The 15,174-nt window shown below is 37.1% G+C and overlaps 2 protein-coding genes across 2 annotated transcripts; one reads left to right on the top strand and one right to left on the bottom strand.

The window, feature by feature from the left end:
* Positions 1 to 3,037: 3,037 nt before the first annotated feature.
* LOC131651712 (probable leucine-rich repeat receptor-like protein kinase At1g35710) lies at positions 3,038 to 6,479 on the top strand. Its single transcript, XM_058921391.1, has 11 exons — positions 3,038 to 3,415; positions 3,523 to 3,670; positions 3,822 to 3,893; positions 4,780 to 4,851; positions 4,946 to 5,017; positions 5,290 to 5,433; positions 5,528 to 5,608; positions 5,702 to 5,773; positions 5,914 to 5,985; positions 6,063 to 6,134; positions 6,222 to 6,479. Exons 1-11 carry the CDS (start codon positions 3,316 to 3,318, stop codon positions 6,310 to 6,312), a joined length of 996 nt encoding a protein of 331 aa, XP_058777374.1. The 5' UTR covers positions 3,038 to 3,315; the 3' UTR covers positions 6,313 to 6,479.
* Positions 6,480 to 6,731: 252 nt separating this feature from the next.
* LOC131651711 (pentatricopeptide repeat-containing protein At2g20540-like) lies at positions 6,732 to 8,550 on the bottom strand. Its single transcript, XM_058921389.1, has one exon. The coding sequence runs from the start codon at positions 8,466 to 8,468 to the stop codon at positions 6,888 to 6,890; it is 1,581 nt and encodes a 526-aa protein (XP_058777372.1). The 5' UTR covers positions 8,469 to 8,550; the 3' UTR covers positions 6,732 to 6,887.
* Between the last annotated feature and the right edge of the window lie 6,624 nt (positions 8,551 to 15,174).

The following is a 15,174-nucleotide window of genomic DNA, read 5'->3' as shown; positions in this document are numbered from 1 at the left end:
CAACACAGATTTGTAAAGAAGGTTAAACATAACATTATAATTGGTAAATATACATAAGATTCAAGTATCTATACAAACAAACCCAACACAAAAGAAATACACAAAGAATAGAGAAGATAAACCAAACATCTCGCGGGTTGTCAGCTCCGGTTGATGAGAAATCCACCTCCGATCTTCCAAGTGCATGACCCAGTGTTGTTTTCTAAGCTAATCCTAATCTAAGAATGAAAATGATGGAGTTGGAACTAAAACTTTCCCAAAACCATAACCCTAAAATGGTTCAAATGAAAGAATATAAAGACAATTTCTGCTACGGCCGCTTAGCGGCCAAATCTCGCTTAGCGGACTACACGTATTACAAAAATATCAAGAACAGTAAACAGGCCTCCGCTTAGCGGCCAGGGAAATTTGGTTCGCCCCTGGAAAGCGCGCTTACACGCCGCTCAGCGGACCTCCCTGCACAAATCTTGCTTATTTGATCCAAAATCGCGCAATCGGAGCCGTGCCTTCGACACTTTATTCCTCGAGGCTCCAATAAGCATGAATACCTATAAAAACAAAGGAAAAACTATTAAACGGTATATAAAACATATAAAAACTAAATAATGTGAATATATACACAAAAGTGGGGATTTTATTACAAAAACGGAATGAATAGAATCGATAAGTGCCACAATTATATACTCAAAATAACAATATTTTGGCACTTATCACTCTCTCCAATTTGACATTGACAGTGCTGTGTGAAAGCCTACAAACAAGGTAAGAGTTCTTCTTAAATCTTCGGACATGCCAACGCTTAAGATTCCAGTGGGATTAAGTAAAGATTGTCGCAGAACAAAGATTAGGAGCAAGTTGTTGGGGCTAGAAGATTAGAAGCAGTTTTAAGTGAATATTTTGCAAAGAGTTTAGTTCGTGGACTGTATATAAGTCAAATATCCAAAAGAATTTTTTATTTTTTAACATTAATTTCAGATATTGTGATTGTACGAACTCTTGTAATTTTGTCAAAAATGTTATTCGAAGACCAACAAATTTTCAATGGGCAACAATTAGAGACTAGATTAGGTACAAAGTAATGACAAACGCGCCGAACTCGTATAAATCTTAATGTGAATATATATATATATATATATATATATATATATATATATATATATATATATATATATCTCCTTTTTAATTTTCGCAGTTAATTGCAATATTAGGTTGTTCTTTATTGCTTTCTAGAAATCGCATGCCATTAAGATTTCTTTTGGCAGCGATTTATTGTAAAGTTGTAGGTTTTGTTAGAATTGATACTTCAATTGTCTTGTTGTAGATTAAATTGAAAACCGTGGTCGTAGGATCCATTTAGTGTTGTTGTTGATAAATCAAACTTCTCGTGTAATTAGATAATTGTTCAATACAATTATAAGTTTGTACATTTTGGTTGAATTTGGGTGTCAATCTTGCTTGTAATGTGAACTACATAAGTCATTACACACCAATTCCTCTCTATAAGCATAATTGTTATTCGCTAAAAGTTGTTCTCTACGCAAAATAAATTTTGTTTTATAACTCTAATAAAAAAATTCAAATCATTTTAGATGAAATATTTAATAGGGAAATCTATTCACACCCTGTAGACCGTTTCTTATCTATATTTTCATCTAATAGAATCATCGCTACTCCCACCAGAAGAGAAACTAGAAGATTCACTACTATCTTCAACATTACCCTCACCAAAACCATAATTATCGCTAAGCACGATAAAATTCATAATGGGTTAGTTAACCTTAAAAGGGGTCAACATTTAACATATTTGGGTTTTCTATTATGATGAAAGATAAAAAATCACCACCACTAGGAATATTTATTATATTTGCAGGTACATTTCCTATGCTGGCCATGGCTAAAACAAATAAATGAAAGTAGCAAAATATAAACAAGGAGGCTAAGTCGAAGAAACAGTTAAAGGTAAAGGTTGCTTTGACGTTGCGATAAAACATGAATTGTAGAATATAAAGAAAGAGGAAAATTGATGATTCTTAGAATCACCGAAACTCAGGAAGAAAGAATTGACTTTGAAGAAGAAGAGATATTTATGGCTTACGTAAATTAGGAAAAGTTTGTTTGAAAGTGTTCACAACCTTAATATAGTAAAAACATGATGAGAAAATCAATGATCCAGAACGAAAGAAAATAAGAAGATGAGAAATAAAAATTAGATTTTACCTTGGGATTAAAATGATGCTTTAGTGCACTCGAGCTTCTTAGAAGGAAGCACCACACCCTAGCTTAGAAGCTTAAGGCCACCTATAAGAAAGATCTCGTGAAATGTCCTAATGATGAAACAAACATTTAATGTACCTGTCTCCTAGACTCCGGACACCGACTCTCATACCTTTTCCACTTCTCCATGTAGCAAGCCCGGTGCAAAGAGTCCGACCCAATTCTTTAAAGACTTTGTGTGTTGCCATGCCACGACAAGTGTTAGGCAACTGTTTTGGAACAACCACATGCCTAATACAGGAAGGCCCAATTGTCATTCCAAGAACATCTTGCCCAAATTATGAAGGTTCAGTGCAGTCTTATTTTGAAGCTCGCTTTAAATTCACGCCACGATCTGCTACTTACCATTGGATATAATCTGATGGCTCCCACGTTCTACGTCCGGAAGCAAGGGATTTCCCTAATCGTCCATCATATATAAGTCCTCATGCGGAAAGTTTAAGTTATGATTCAAATTCATCTTCACTCTCACATCGTTTTTCTCACTAATTTGCAGATCCATCATCGCACAACCACATCGAAAACCTGCACCACTGCACCAATGTATCACGAGTCCATCTCACCGATTCATCAATAATTTTAATATTAATAGAATATATGACTTTTGTTTCAACTTTGATTTTTCTTGCAGTTGTTTTTTTATTGAGATTATTCAATTCTAAACTTAATGACCTTTTCTTGATTAATTAATTAATGTAATGATGATTACATTTTAAAAAACCATTAAGACAACATGTGTAGTTTTATTAAAAGATTCACAAAAAAAAAAAAAGCTAAATAAATAAAAAGAGGAAGACAGAGTATGAAAATAGCAGTGCCGACTGGTGAGTGAGATTTCCAATTCCCAACTTGATGATTCCGCGTTAGCTCATTCTCCACTTCGATTTGATTAATCATTCACCAAAACTCTCTTCCTCTTTCACTCCAATCTCAATTTTTCACAAAATCCAAATCACCATCAACAACAACACTTCACAATTCAGATCTACCACAACACCAAAGGAAACACAATCAACTTCAGTTTTCCTCACCGCCCTCAAAATGGCGCGGATGCGGATACCCTTTACTTCACTTTCCTTATCTCTCTTTTTCGCGTTATCAATTCTCAACCTTGCTCACTGCAAGACCCTTAAGCGTGATGGTAACGATACCCTTTTTCAATCTTTCTCTGATTCCGTTAATGGGGTTACTGTTTTTCGCTTTTTTGTTTGATGGGTTTTGATTTTTTGTTTTGTTTGCAAATTGCAGTTAAGGCTTTGAACGAGATCAAGGCTTCTCTGGGTTGGAGAGTAGTTTATGCTTGGGTTGGAGATGATCCTTGTGGTGATGGTGATCTTCCTCCTTGGTCTGGTGTTACTTGCTCCACTGTCGGTGATTATCGGGTTGTAACAGAGCTGTGAGTATTTTATATTTGTCACAACTTCTGTTTTGTGGAATAAAGTTTGGTTTTTTTATTTTAGGAAGTTTTGATGTTTTTGTAATTGTTATGGGTTAGATTTGTGGTTTGGCGTTGGTGTAATTGGGATTGGTTTGTTGTTGATTTGTAGGGAGGTGTATGCGGTGTCAATTGTTGGGCCTTTTCCTACTGCTGTTACTAGCTTGTTGGATCTTACACGGCTGTAAGTATCTTCTTTAATTTATGTTATCTTATCGTTTGATCCTTGGAATTGGTTGAAGAGTATGCATTGTTGCTTGATGCCAAATATTTGAATCGCAATCGTGGTTTGCAGTTGTATTGTGATCCATTGTGTTATGGAGAATTGTGGTCAGAGATTACTGATTCAGCCTCAATGGTGTCTGTCTTGTGGTCGTGGATGCATAAAAAATAAAACCATTTTTGTTACCTGAAAAATTTAATCTGTATGGCATGTTATAACTTATAACTGGGGAATAGCATGAACAACACATATTGAATAATACCCAAGGTTTTTTCATTTTCAGAACCATGCTTGTTACATATGGCTGTGTTGGAATTGGATGCCAATTAGGGTCGGGGATTTGTGTCTGTATGTTGGTCATGTACTTTTGCAAAACTATAGGGATTTAACTGGTTTGGTAAAATATAAGTACGTTGGTAATGCAAGGCTAGGTTCCTATTGTACAAGAGTATATTTGAAGAGTTGTTTGTGGTGTGGGCCAAGGAATTAGTCTGGTATGATGTATGATTGAAGTCGAAACGATTTTTTACTCGTGACTTTTCATTTACGTAGCGATTTTTTAAAGATTTAACATAGGAATAAATTGAGCATGTTTGAATTGTAGAAGATTTGCGTTTGCTAAAAGGCTATATAATTTATTTAAGAATTTAATAATTGTGATTTGTTTTTACGTTGATTTGCCATTTGTAAGTAATAAATGGAAGATTCGGAGACACGTGTTAAGATGACATATTGCTTGCTTACTATTTCTCTACCTTTGCTTTTCTTTTTTAATACATTGAAAGATTTCCAGTTTACTGCTTTCTTTCAAGCTCTTAGTAATTGAAGTAATATGCACTTTTGGCAGGGATCTCCACAATAACAAGTTGACAGGGCCTATTCCTCCTCAAATCGGTCGGTTGAAGCGTCTTAGAATACTGTATGAATATTTTCTAATCCCTCTTAGATTCTGGTTTCTCTTTGTTCTATTATTTGAAATATGTAGTTCATTTTTTACCTTTATTTCCTTCCAGAAATTTGAGGTGGAACAAACTACAGGATGCAATTCCTCCAGAAATCGGGGAACTTAAAAGTTTGACGCATTTGTGAGTAACTCTTATCCGTCTTGTTAGCTTTGGGTTTGTTAGCAGAGTTTTCAATTTGTCAATCACGGAAAGTAACGGGTTGTTCAAATTCTGCTAAGCTACAATGCTATAGCCGCTATTTAATAACACCTAATACTAAATAGCATACCCCGGAATAGTAGTGATTTGTTAAAATTCCATTTGGCATGTGCTATATTGCCTCTATAACCGCAAGTTGACAACACTCTCTTTTAGTCCTTGGTTAACAATTGAGATATGATATCCATACACAGGTACCTAAGCTTCAATAATTTCAAGGGTGAAATTCCCAAGGAGCTCGCAGATCTTCCCGACCTTCGCTACCTTTATCTTCATGAAAACCGTTTGATGGGTAGAATACCCCCAGAATTGGGCACTCTACAAAACCTTCGCCACTTGTAATTTTCAAATCCTTTCTAGAATCTTCTACTTCAGATGATAATATTTTTATCTCAAACCAATTGCCTCATTATATTACTGTCATGTTTATAGGGATGCCGGTAACAATCATTTGGTGGGTACCATAAGGGAACTCATCCGTATTGAAGGTTGCTTTCCATCACTACGCAATCTGTGAGTTCTTGTTTGTCTCAACTCGAAACATTGCCATTTGATTTTAAATCTGCATTTATCTCTAAATATTAACAAATTTATTCTGCAAACCAGATATCTAAACAATAATTATTTTACTGGAGGAATACCTGCACAACTTGCTAACTTATCCAGTCTTGAAATCTTGTGAGTATTCGTTTTTTACCGCGTATTTTCTTCCTTTTCTCTACACGTGTTTTAGCAGGGATGTTAAACTTGATTTTACTCTGTCAAGATCTATTTAGCCTGAAAATTTCCATAATGCGATGTTTGTTTGTTGGAGGCAGGTACCTGTCCCACAACAAAATGTCAGGAGTTATACCATCCAGCGTTTCTCTTATCCCTAAATTGACATACTTGTAAGTTTTTCACTCAAAGCATTGTGCATCTTAGTGAAGAGTTATGAGTTTCTAGATTTTCTAATCTTTTATTTCAGGTACTTGGATCACAATCAGTTTTCAGGGAGAATTCCTGAACCCTTTTACAAGCATCCATTTTTGAAAGAAATGTGAGTTTCCTACCTCTGACTCTTAGTAAATCATACATTCTCTTGCGTTCATTGAACTGAACAATCTTATCATATGGTGTTTGGCAGGTACATCGAGGGAAACGCGTTCCGGCCTGGTGTCAATCCCATTGGCTTGCACAAAGTGCTTGAAGTTTCTGATTCAGACTTCCTTGTTTAATGGAACTGTCTATTTTTTTTTTCTTCTGAAAGTGTAATAGTTCCTGTTGTTATCGCAATGAAATAGCCAAAATAGGTGTTTCAATTTTTGCCAAATCTATGTTGTCACTATCAATAAACAATAGTTTTTTAAGCTTATTATTTATGATCTTTTCATGTATGTAGGAAGTTCATTGTACTATAGATAGTTATAGTTATGTACTATTTATTTCAAATTTAAAAACAGAGGAAGTATAATACTACCTCCTTCAATATACTGCATACCATTTGGAGAAAAAACATGTTCTTATTAATTCTATTTCAAATTTCTAGATATGATTGCTTTAAAAAAAAAAAGAAGTTCCAATTTTTTTTCATACACAAAAATATATACATTAATTATATTATAACTTTTATTATTATATGTAAAAAATGGTCAAGAGTATTATAAAAACAAAGGATAGATTACATTTTTAAATAAAAAATATAATGCTTTACATGAGATCTAAGATGAATCCCTATTGGAAAAGGGACTCCAGCAAGCTAATTGTTAAACAGGATAATGATTTTAATAGAAGTTACTTAAACCTTGAATATCTATTGATTATTATAGTCTAACTGCATATGCATTTTCTCCAAAACTGTGTGAATTTCTTCCATTAGTGGATGTGTTTTTTCGCCTGCAATGAACTCGCTTACAGCACCATCAATCTCTACTGAGCTACAACCTGGTGTCTTGTTTGCTCCTTTGATTTTCATCATATCCCTCACTCTTCTAGCATCACTATGTTTCCCAGATGTTGCATACAGATTAGAAAGCAAAACATAGACTCCACTGTGAATGTGTTTATCCAAATGCAACACTTTTTCAGCAGCAAGTTCAGCCAGTTGGGTTTCTCCATGGTTACAACATGCACTCAAAAATGCTCTCCAAGCCAATGTCTCTTCAGAGCCATTCATTGAATTGGTTATTTTTCTTATTATAACCATAGCTTCTTCAAAAAGCCCTGCTCTACTTAGTAAATCAACTAAACAACCATAATGTTCACTTTTTGGCTCAATGTTGTAAACACTTAACATTCTATCCAATAACTTCAAACCTTCATGCGCCATTCCTGAGTAACTACAAGCAGTGAAAACAGCAATGAATGTTATATCATCAGGTTTCATCCCAAATTTTTCCATATCATAAAACAGCTTGATTGCACCTTTTCCATCTCCATGCATTGCCAAACCAGAAATCATAGCATTCCAGCATACAATGTCTCTCTCTTGCATTGAATTGAATAATCTTTTCGCCGATTCCAAATCCCCACATTTGGCATACATATCCAATAAACTAGTACTCAAACGAACGCTTAATGGTACTAGCTTTGATCGATTACAATGTCGATGGACCCAAACACCAACATCCAAAGCACCTAGATGAGCACAAGCAGAAAGAACACTCACAAATATAGATTCATCAGCTACTATATCAGTAAGCTGCATCAATCGAAACAAGTAAAGACTTTCTTTAAAGCAACTATTTTGCACATAACCAGAAATCATAGCACCCCATATCCCTTTATCCTTCTCCGGAGCTTCATCAAAGAACAACCTAGCTGAATCAACATCACCCACTTTCGCATATCCAGAAATCATCACACTCCAAGAAACTGCACTTAAGCAAGGAATTTCATCAAACACGTACCGTGCAGCTACAACATCCCCAAACACACAATACATCATCATCAAACTATTACCCACAAAGATATCAAACACAAGACCCAATTTAGAACCATACCCATGAATCATTTCCCCCAAAGATAAATCCTGAAGTCCTACACAAACCTTCAATACATAAGGTATAGTATAATTATCAGGCCTCAATCCATTCTGAAGCATTTTAACAAACACATGGAGGGCGCTTTTGAAATTGTCGTTAACGAGAAAAGCTTTGATAATTGTGTTGTATATGCAAACTGTAGGGTTCTGAATTCGTTGAAAGACTCTACAAGCATAGATGAGACTTCCATAATGGTGTTTGTGTGATGAACAGAAAGCTAAAACTCTGCTTAGAGCAAATGTATTATTCTCAAGACCTGTAGTGAAAATTTGTGCATGTGCTTGTTTGAGATGGTTCATGTTCTTGCATTTTTCCAATAGTATTAAGCATCTTTTGGTGCTACTTGACATGAGAATTAGGAATGAAACTAAGTTCAAAATCAAATTATCATATTCGTCTATGTTTTTTCTCTAGCAAATAAAAGAAATTACAGTTAACGGTTCAAATCAGTTTTTTGTAACGAAAATTTAGATATGTTTTTTTATTTATTTGGTAGTAAAATTTAGACATGTTTTTGATTTGTTACTTTAATAATTAATGATAGATAATATTAAAACAAATTATATTAGGTAAATTTCAAGCTGTTTAAAATTTTTAAATCAAGATAAGACAAATTTCAAATTTTTGATTGCTCTAAAATAAAAGATAAGGATTTTATTTGATTTTAATAAAAATAAATAAACTAAAATTCTCTCAAATCTTTGAAGTTTAACTATATAAATGAAAATTTCTTCACCCACCTCCCAACCTTCTTGCCCACTCCTGGTGAATTTACCACACTACCCCTTGTTTCGGAAGTTCATTTCCGAAAAGGTATTTTTTTTTTGTAAAAAAAGGTGTTTTCGGAAATGCATCTCCGAAAACGTGTTTTTTTTAATATAAAATATTGATTTCGGAGATGCATCTCCGAAATAAAGTTACTTTTTCAGAAAATGTGGTGTTTCGGAAGTTCATCTCCGAACGCACCCCCCTTGGAGAATTCGGAAATGAACTTCCGAAAATATGTCTGGACAGAAGAAAATGAAAAACAACAACAATTCGCTTTATTTAATCGGGTGAAGATTACAAGGATAATATTACATATAATTAAAGTTACATATTGTTGATCACAGGTAGGTGGGGATGAGTCAACATTTTGATAACATCGTCCGCCGATCTTTGAAGTTTCGCGTCCAACTCGATCGGGCCTTTCGAAGAAAATCGGTCGAACGTTGTCCACATAACCGCCAAATCTTCGTCGTTCTTGATCTCAAAAGGTGTGAACTTAATGCCTCCCTCGTCGTTAAGCGATGGCGAGCGGTACTCGAGCTTGACAACCTTTCGATTCTCGGGATAGTGCAAAAGCGTGTTGAGCGACGGTATCAACTCCGCAAACGGCGTGTCGCGCGAGAAGCGAAATTGGAACGGCATCGGGTAGCCGGTTTCAAAGTAGACGAATGCTAGGTGGGGGTAGGTTTGTGTCATTTGTGTTTTGTGGTGTGGAGATGATGAAGAAGAGTGTGTATTTATAGACTTATTGGAGCATTGATGGCCTAACAAACCTTATCCTGCCTCAGGGGACATTTCGGAAATGAACTTCCGAAAATAGGAGGCAGACTAGCATATTTTGGAAGTTCATTTCCGAATTATGCAGAAACAAACATAAATTTTGCATTTTGTTGATTGCTTAGTGTGTTGTCTAAATTGAACATATGGAATTGACATTAACCATAAATTAGACAAGCAAGTCATAAAACATAATTATATTATACATGTATTGAATCGGTCCGATTTTACATGATAAACAACAATACATACAAAAAACGATCCGGAACAAACTAAAATTCACCGAACCAATCGGTGGATCCTAAGTCCAAAATAGGCTCATTCTTCGACCGCTCTCTATTTTGCTCGCGCTCTTGGCTCATCATTTCTTCAAACTCCGCCATTCTTGAAACAAAAGGATCCGGCCAAGTCTCCGCCTTATTTGAACGATGTGCGGTCCATTGACAACAAGTAGCCGGTATAGGACACCCCGGTTTCAAAAACACTTGGACGAAGTGCCGCGATCGTAGATACCCGATGCATATGATTCGGCCCGACGAGTCCAATGGCGGTCGACTATGAAGTGAAAAGAAAGTCTCACTTAGTCCAAACCTCGTCAAATCGACGCATACAATATCATATGCACTTGCTATGAGATGACCCATATCGGGGAATGACATCCACTTCGATACCGGAGCGATACCGGTAAGTGGTGGAACAAGTGAATCATGAATTTTTGCAAACTTTTCTTGATTTTCATATAGTCGGCCGTAGATGTCCCGATACGAAGTCAACTCCGCAAGAAGTTCCCGTCGGACTAAAGTGTGATTATTTTCCCCTTTACCGAGCAAACCCGCAACGGCCCGATATCCACAATTGTCGTCTCCTCCAACATCAACGATGTTATCGATATATTTGTGCATAAAAAGTGGCATCTCATCAATGTAGACAATGGGTGATTTTTTTATCAGCGGTGTGCGAGGTGGCTTCGAAATACGGGCACCTTTGTTACCACTACTCTTGGACTTAGGTGTCTCATGAATTTCCAGTAACGATGCATCAACATGTTCAAAGTAGGAAGGAGATCGTTTTGTTGATGTGTCATCTTGTGTAATTTTGGACTTTTTCTGTGCACCTTTAGTCTTAACCGGTTGAGATGGCGGTTTCAAATCGGTGGTCTCCGGAAATGCGATCTTTCGCAATTGTTCTTTTATGTGCATTTTTGTTGTGTCGTCCGCTTTAGCAAACTTCTCCATTATCACTTCCAACTCGTCGGAGATGGTGATTTTGGAGTCATTTTCTTTCGGCGGGTCAAAATCATCAAAACGAAGTTTCTTCCAATGGTCGGCTACCTCATCCATGCGTATGGGTGAATTCAAATTCTTTTTTTTTGCAAGTATACAAGCACATGGTAGGCCGTATGTCTTTCTAATCGTGCACCCACATAATGAACTATCCGGCCCCGTCGTCTCCGACCGCTTAGCTTCATGAAACAAAAAATTCAAACCCGTTCGAGTTATGTTGTAAATCAATTGGGAGAATAGAATTTGCCCTTTAAACCGGTGTTCCATAACCGTCTTGCTCCGACCGAACGATGTTTGAATTTCATTGTGTTGATTTTCAAGCATTTGGTTCACGGTGTCCCATCCCCGACACAAATCTCCCTTGCTATCACCCAACCACCTCTTGAAGACCGCATGTGCGGATTCAACTCGGTTAGTCGTGGTGCAACCAAGATGTCTAACTCGATTTGTCCAAGCGCACACGACTTTTTCTCTAACTTTGTCAAGAATGGTGGATTCGACATAATGACAAAAAGTCTTAAGGGAACCACACAATGACCTAAAGTGTACCAATTTCTCGGTATACACATCTTCGGAGTAGGCATCCAAAATTTCCCTCCATGCCGCCATTATCCTATCAACCACAACACCGGCTTTAACAACTTTACCGTTTTCATCCGGCCTATCTTTTGTCCCAACCGCGGGTTTCAACTTGCTTCTCACGTTGCAAGTTATGTGATACCGGCAAAGTAAAGCGGTAGATGTCGGGAAGACGGTATCGACCGCATTCATCAAAGCATTGTCCCGGTCGGTGACAATGACGTTTGGCATAACCGCTTGATCAACTAACAAAGACTTGCAAATTCCCAAGGCCCACGTAAAGTTGTCTTCTTTTTCACACTCCAAAAAGGCAAACCCCACCGAATAAGTCTTGTCCGTCGAGGTAACACCGACTATCTCTAGAAGCGGAAGCCTATACTTGTTGGTCTTGTACGTCGAATCCATCACAAGAACAGTTGGAAATGTGTTGAATAATTTGATACTTTCGGGATGAGTCCAAAAAATATCACGCACCGTAACTTTGTCCTCGGAGGTTCGGAAGCTTGAAACATAATTGTTATCGCCTAGTAGTTTCAAAAGTTGTTGCGTTTCCGACCGAGGGCCCATATTCAAAACCTTGAGATTGTGCCGTTCATTGTAAATTTGCTTGATATTTGAAACGCTATCCGGTTTCTTACGCTTCAAATCGGCAAGTATGTTGCGAGGCGCCACTTTGACTATCGTTAGGTCCGATATCACATTCCTCTCTTCGCGGGACAAACGACACGCCATTGGATGCCCGTGTAACTTGACATCCAAGGCATGATTATGCATTCCACAAATTACGGTTAACCGCCACAAATCATCAACCCTCCGAGTGGCACGCAACTTAAACGGACACCCGCACTTTCTCGACCCCGTGTCCTCGTGTTTTAGCACCCGGTTTGATTGTACATAACTACCACCCCGTTCGCAATTCAAAACAACGAAAGCTTTCCGCCTACTATTTCCGTTGTCCGACCTTAAAATAACAATTGCAAATCCATTTTTGTTAGCTTCCTTCCGAACCCAATCAAGCAATTGTTCGCGATCGCCGAAGCTCCGATCAATTGTAAAATGTTGCCGAACATCGACCGCATTGATCATAGGAGTAACGTCAATAACCGGATCGTTATTATCGTTGACAATTTCTGGAACTAATAGTCCATCGTCTTGCACAATGTTGTCCGGATGCACCATACCTAACAAATGAATAAATTATCAAAAGTTGGCCAAAACTGTATTTTTTTACTGCCAGGCCTATTTTCGGAAGTTCATTTTCGAAATATGTTAGGTAACATATTTCGGAAATGAACTTCCGAATTATATCAGTGTTCAGCAGAATTTTGTTGAATCAATGTAGTGAAATAGGGAATGAAATAAGTGATGTTTACCTGAAATTGTAGCTTTCTATGCTCCCTTTAACGTGATCAACGGTTTTGATTTTAGGACGAAAAATGGATGGAGATTAATTGGGTTTTGAAGAGGGTTTGGAAAAGTGTTGGAGAAAAATGATGAAATAGTGAAGGAGGGAAATTTGTATATGCAGAAATATTTTCGGAAATGAACTTCCGAAAATATTAACGGTTTTGACATTTTCGGAGGTTCATTTCCGAAGACAAAAAAAATTAAAAAAAAAAGCGCTTCGGAAGTTCATTTCCGAAGCAGGGGTAGTTTTGGTTTTTCGCTGGGGGTGACCCCCATAGGGAGGTGGCTAAAGAAAAAATCATATAAATATGGTATACCAAACATATTAAATATAACTTTCAAAAGCTAAATCCAATTTATTTCTTTTGTCATCCTTGCAAAACCAATTCATGGACTGCTACTTTAGTCTAGAAATAATTTCAATTCAACGACCAACGTTTTCAATCCCAAAACATGATCCTTTTAGTAACAACTTCTACATTAATTTGAATTTCACCGAAACTAATTATCCCATGTATATAGGGGTGGAAATAGGCCAGGCCGATAACAGGGGCCTACAGGCTGGCCTATAAAAGCTCAGGCCAGGCCACCCATTTTTTATAAATAAAAAAGGCCTGAGCTTTTTTATAAGCCTATTTAGTTAAAAAGGGAAAATTATACCCCGTACCCCTACATTTATCCCAATACCCCTACAATTTTAAAAAAATCCCAATTTTGTCCTTATTAAATTTTTAACTTTTATTTTTTATTTTTTTTTCAATTTTACTGAACCGGATATCCCAGGGGTGGGTGTTCCGGTTCCCTTTTTTTTTTCAATTTTACTGAACCGGATATCCCAGGGGTGGGTGTTCCGGTTCTTTTTTTTTTCAATTTTACTGTCGTCGAGTACAATGTGCTGTTATTGCCGTCGAGGATCACCGTAGAACTTGCAGAGCCGGCTGATACTCTCCCATTAAGCGCAATCACCACCCACAACATTCATTCATCAAGGACTCCCTCAAAATTCTGATTCAATTTGTATCAGCTTGCACCTGTGACATCAAATCAAAACAACCGATTCAGAACTTTATCCCGCAAGACCGCCGGCGTAGACGCATCATCAATACGCTTCAACATCACACGACGACGCAGATTACTCAGCGTCTTCAAACCGTGGCTCATCGACATCACAAACTTACGTTTTAGCTTCAGCATCCACAGCTTCAGACCGACACCGCACAAGCTCAGAAGAACAACAACTCCGACCGCTGCAACCCTGCCGGGGAAGCCATTCATCCACCCATCAGAGACACCACCACCAGCCGCGAAGACGTCGCGGAGGACCTGCGAAACAACCGAAGCAATTTGCCACTCTGAATCACCCTAAAATTGAAGAAAAAAAAACCGGAACACCCACCCCTGGGATATCCGGTTTGAAAAAAAAAAGAACCGGAACACCCACCCCTGGGGTATCCGGTTCAGTAAAATTGAAAAAAAAATAAAAAAGAAAAGTTAAAAATTTAATAAAGACAAAATTGGGATTTTTTTTTAAATTGTAGGGGTATTGGGATAAATGTAGGGGTACGGGGTATAATTTTCTTAAAAAGGCTAGGCCTCAGGCCAAAAAAAAAGCCTTTTTGGCTTATCAGGCCTGCCTATTTAAATAAATATGAATAATTTTTTTATTATCAGTATGTTATGTTTTGTACTTTGAATTAAAATACATAAATAAAACTTGGTTATCTTAAAGAACTTGTGAAAATAAGATGAAAAATACCTAATAAACATTGTTTTCATAAGTTATCTCCCAGAACTTATGCTAATAGGTAAGTTAAAATAAGTCAATGCAAATAAATTTTTAGTCTCTTGGTATTTTAGTTAGTTAATCTATTCAAACAATATTTTAGTTAGTATGTCAAAACAAATAAGCTTTTATGTAGGCTAACAGGTTAACCAGGCCTTCGAAAAGGCCAGGCTCAGGCCTAAAAATAAGCCTACGACAGGCCACAGGCCGGGCTTAGGCTTCGATTTTTTTTACAGGCCAGGCCTAGGCTTGGCAAAGCCTAACTCGGCCCAGCCTATTTCCACCCCTACTTGTATATCAATGCCTCAAACTCAACCTTTGATTGTATCACCGAGGTGAATAGAGTCTTGTTGGTTCCTTGTGATATCTTATGTAATTGTAATGAAGTTACAATATTAGATGAAGATGCCAATATTTTCTTATATGACTCTTTCTCTTCTGTGCCTATTTCTTCTACCA

This window comes from Vicia villosa, linkage group LG2, assembly GCF_029867415.1.
Source record: "Vicia villosa cultivar HV-30 ecotype Madison, WI linkage group LG2, Vvil1.0, whole genome shotgun sequence".
Taxonomy (NCBI): Eukaryota; Viridiplantae; Streptophyta; class Magnoliopsida; order Fabales; family Fabaceae; genus Vicia; species Vicia villosa.
Note: the sequence above shows the minus strand (reverse complement) of the source record. Positions and strands in the feature narration are given on the sequence as shown.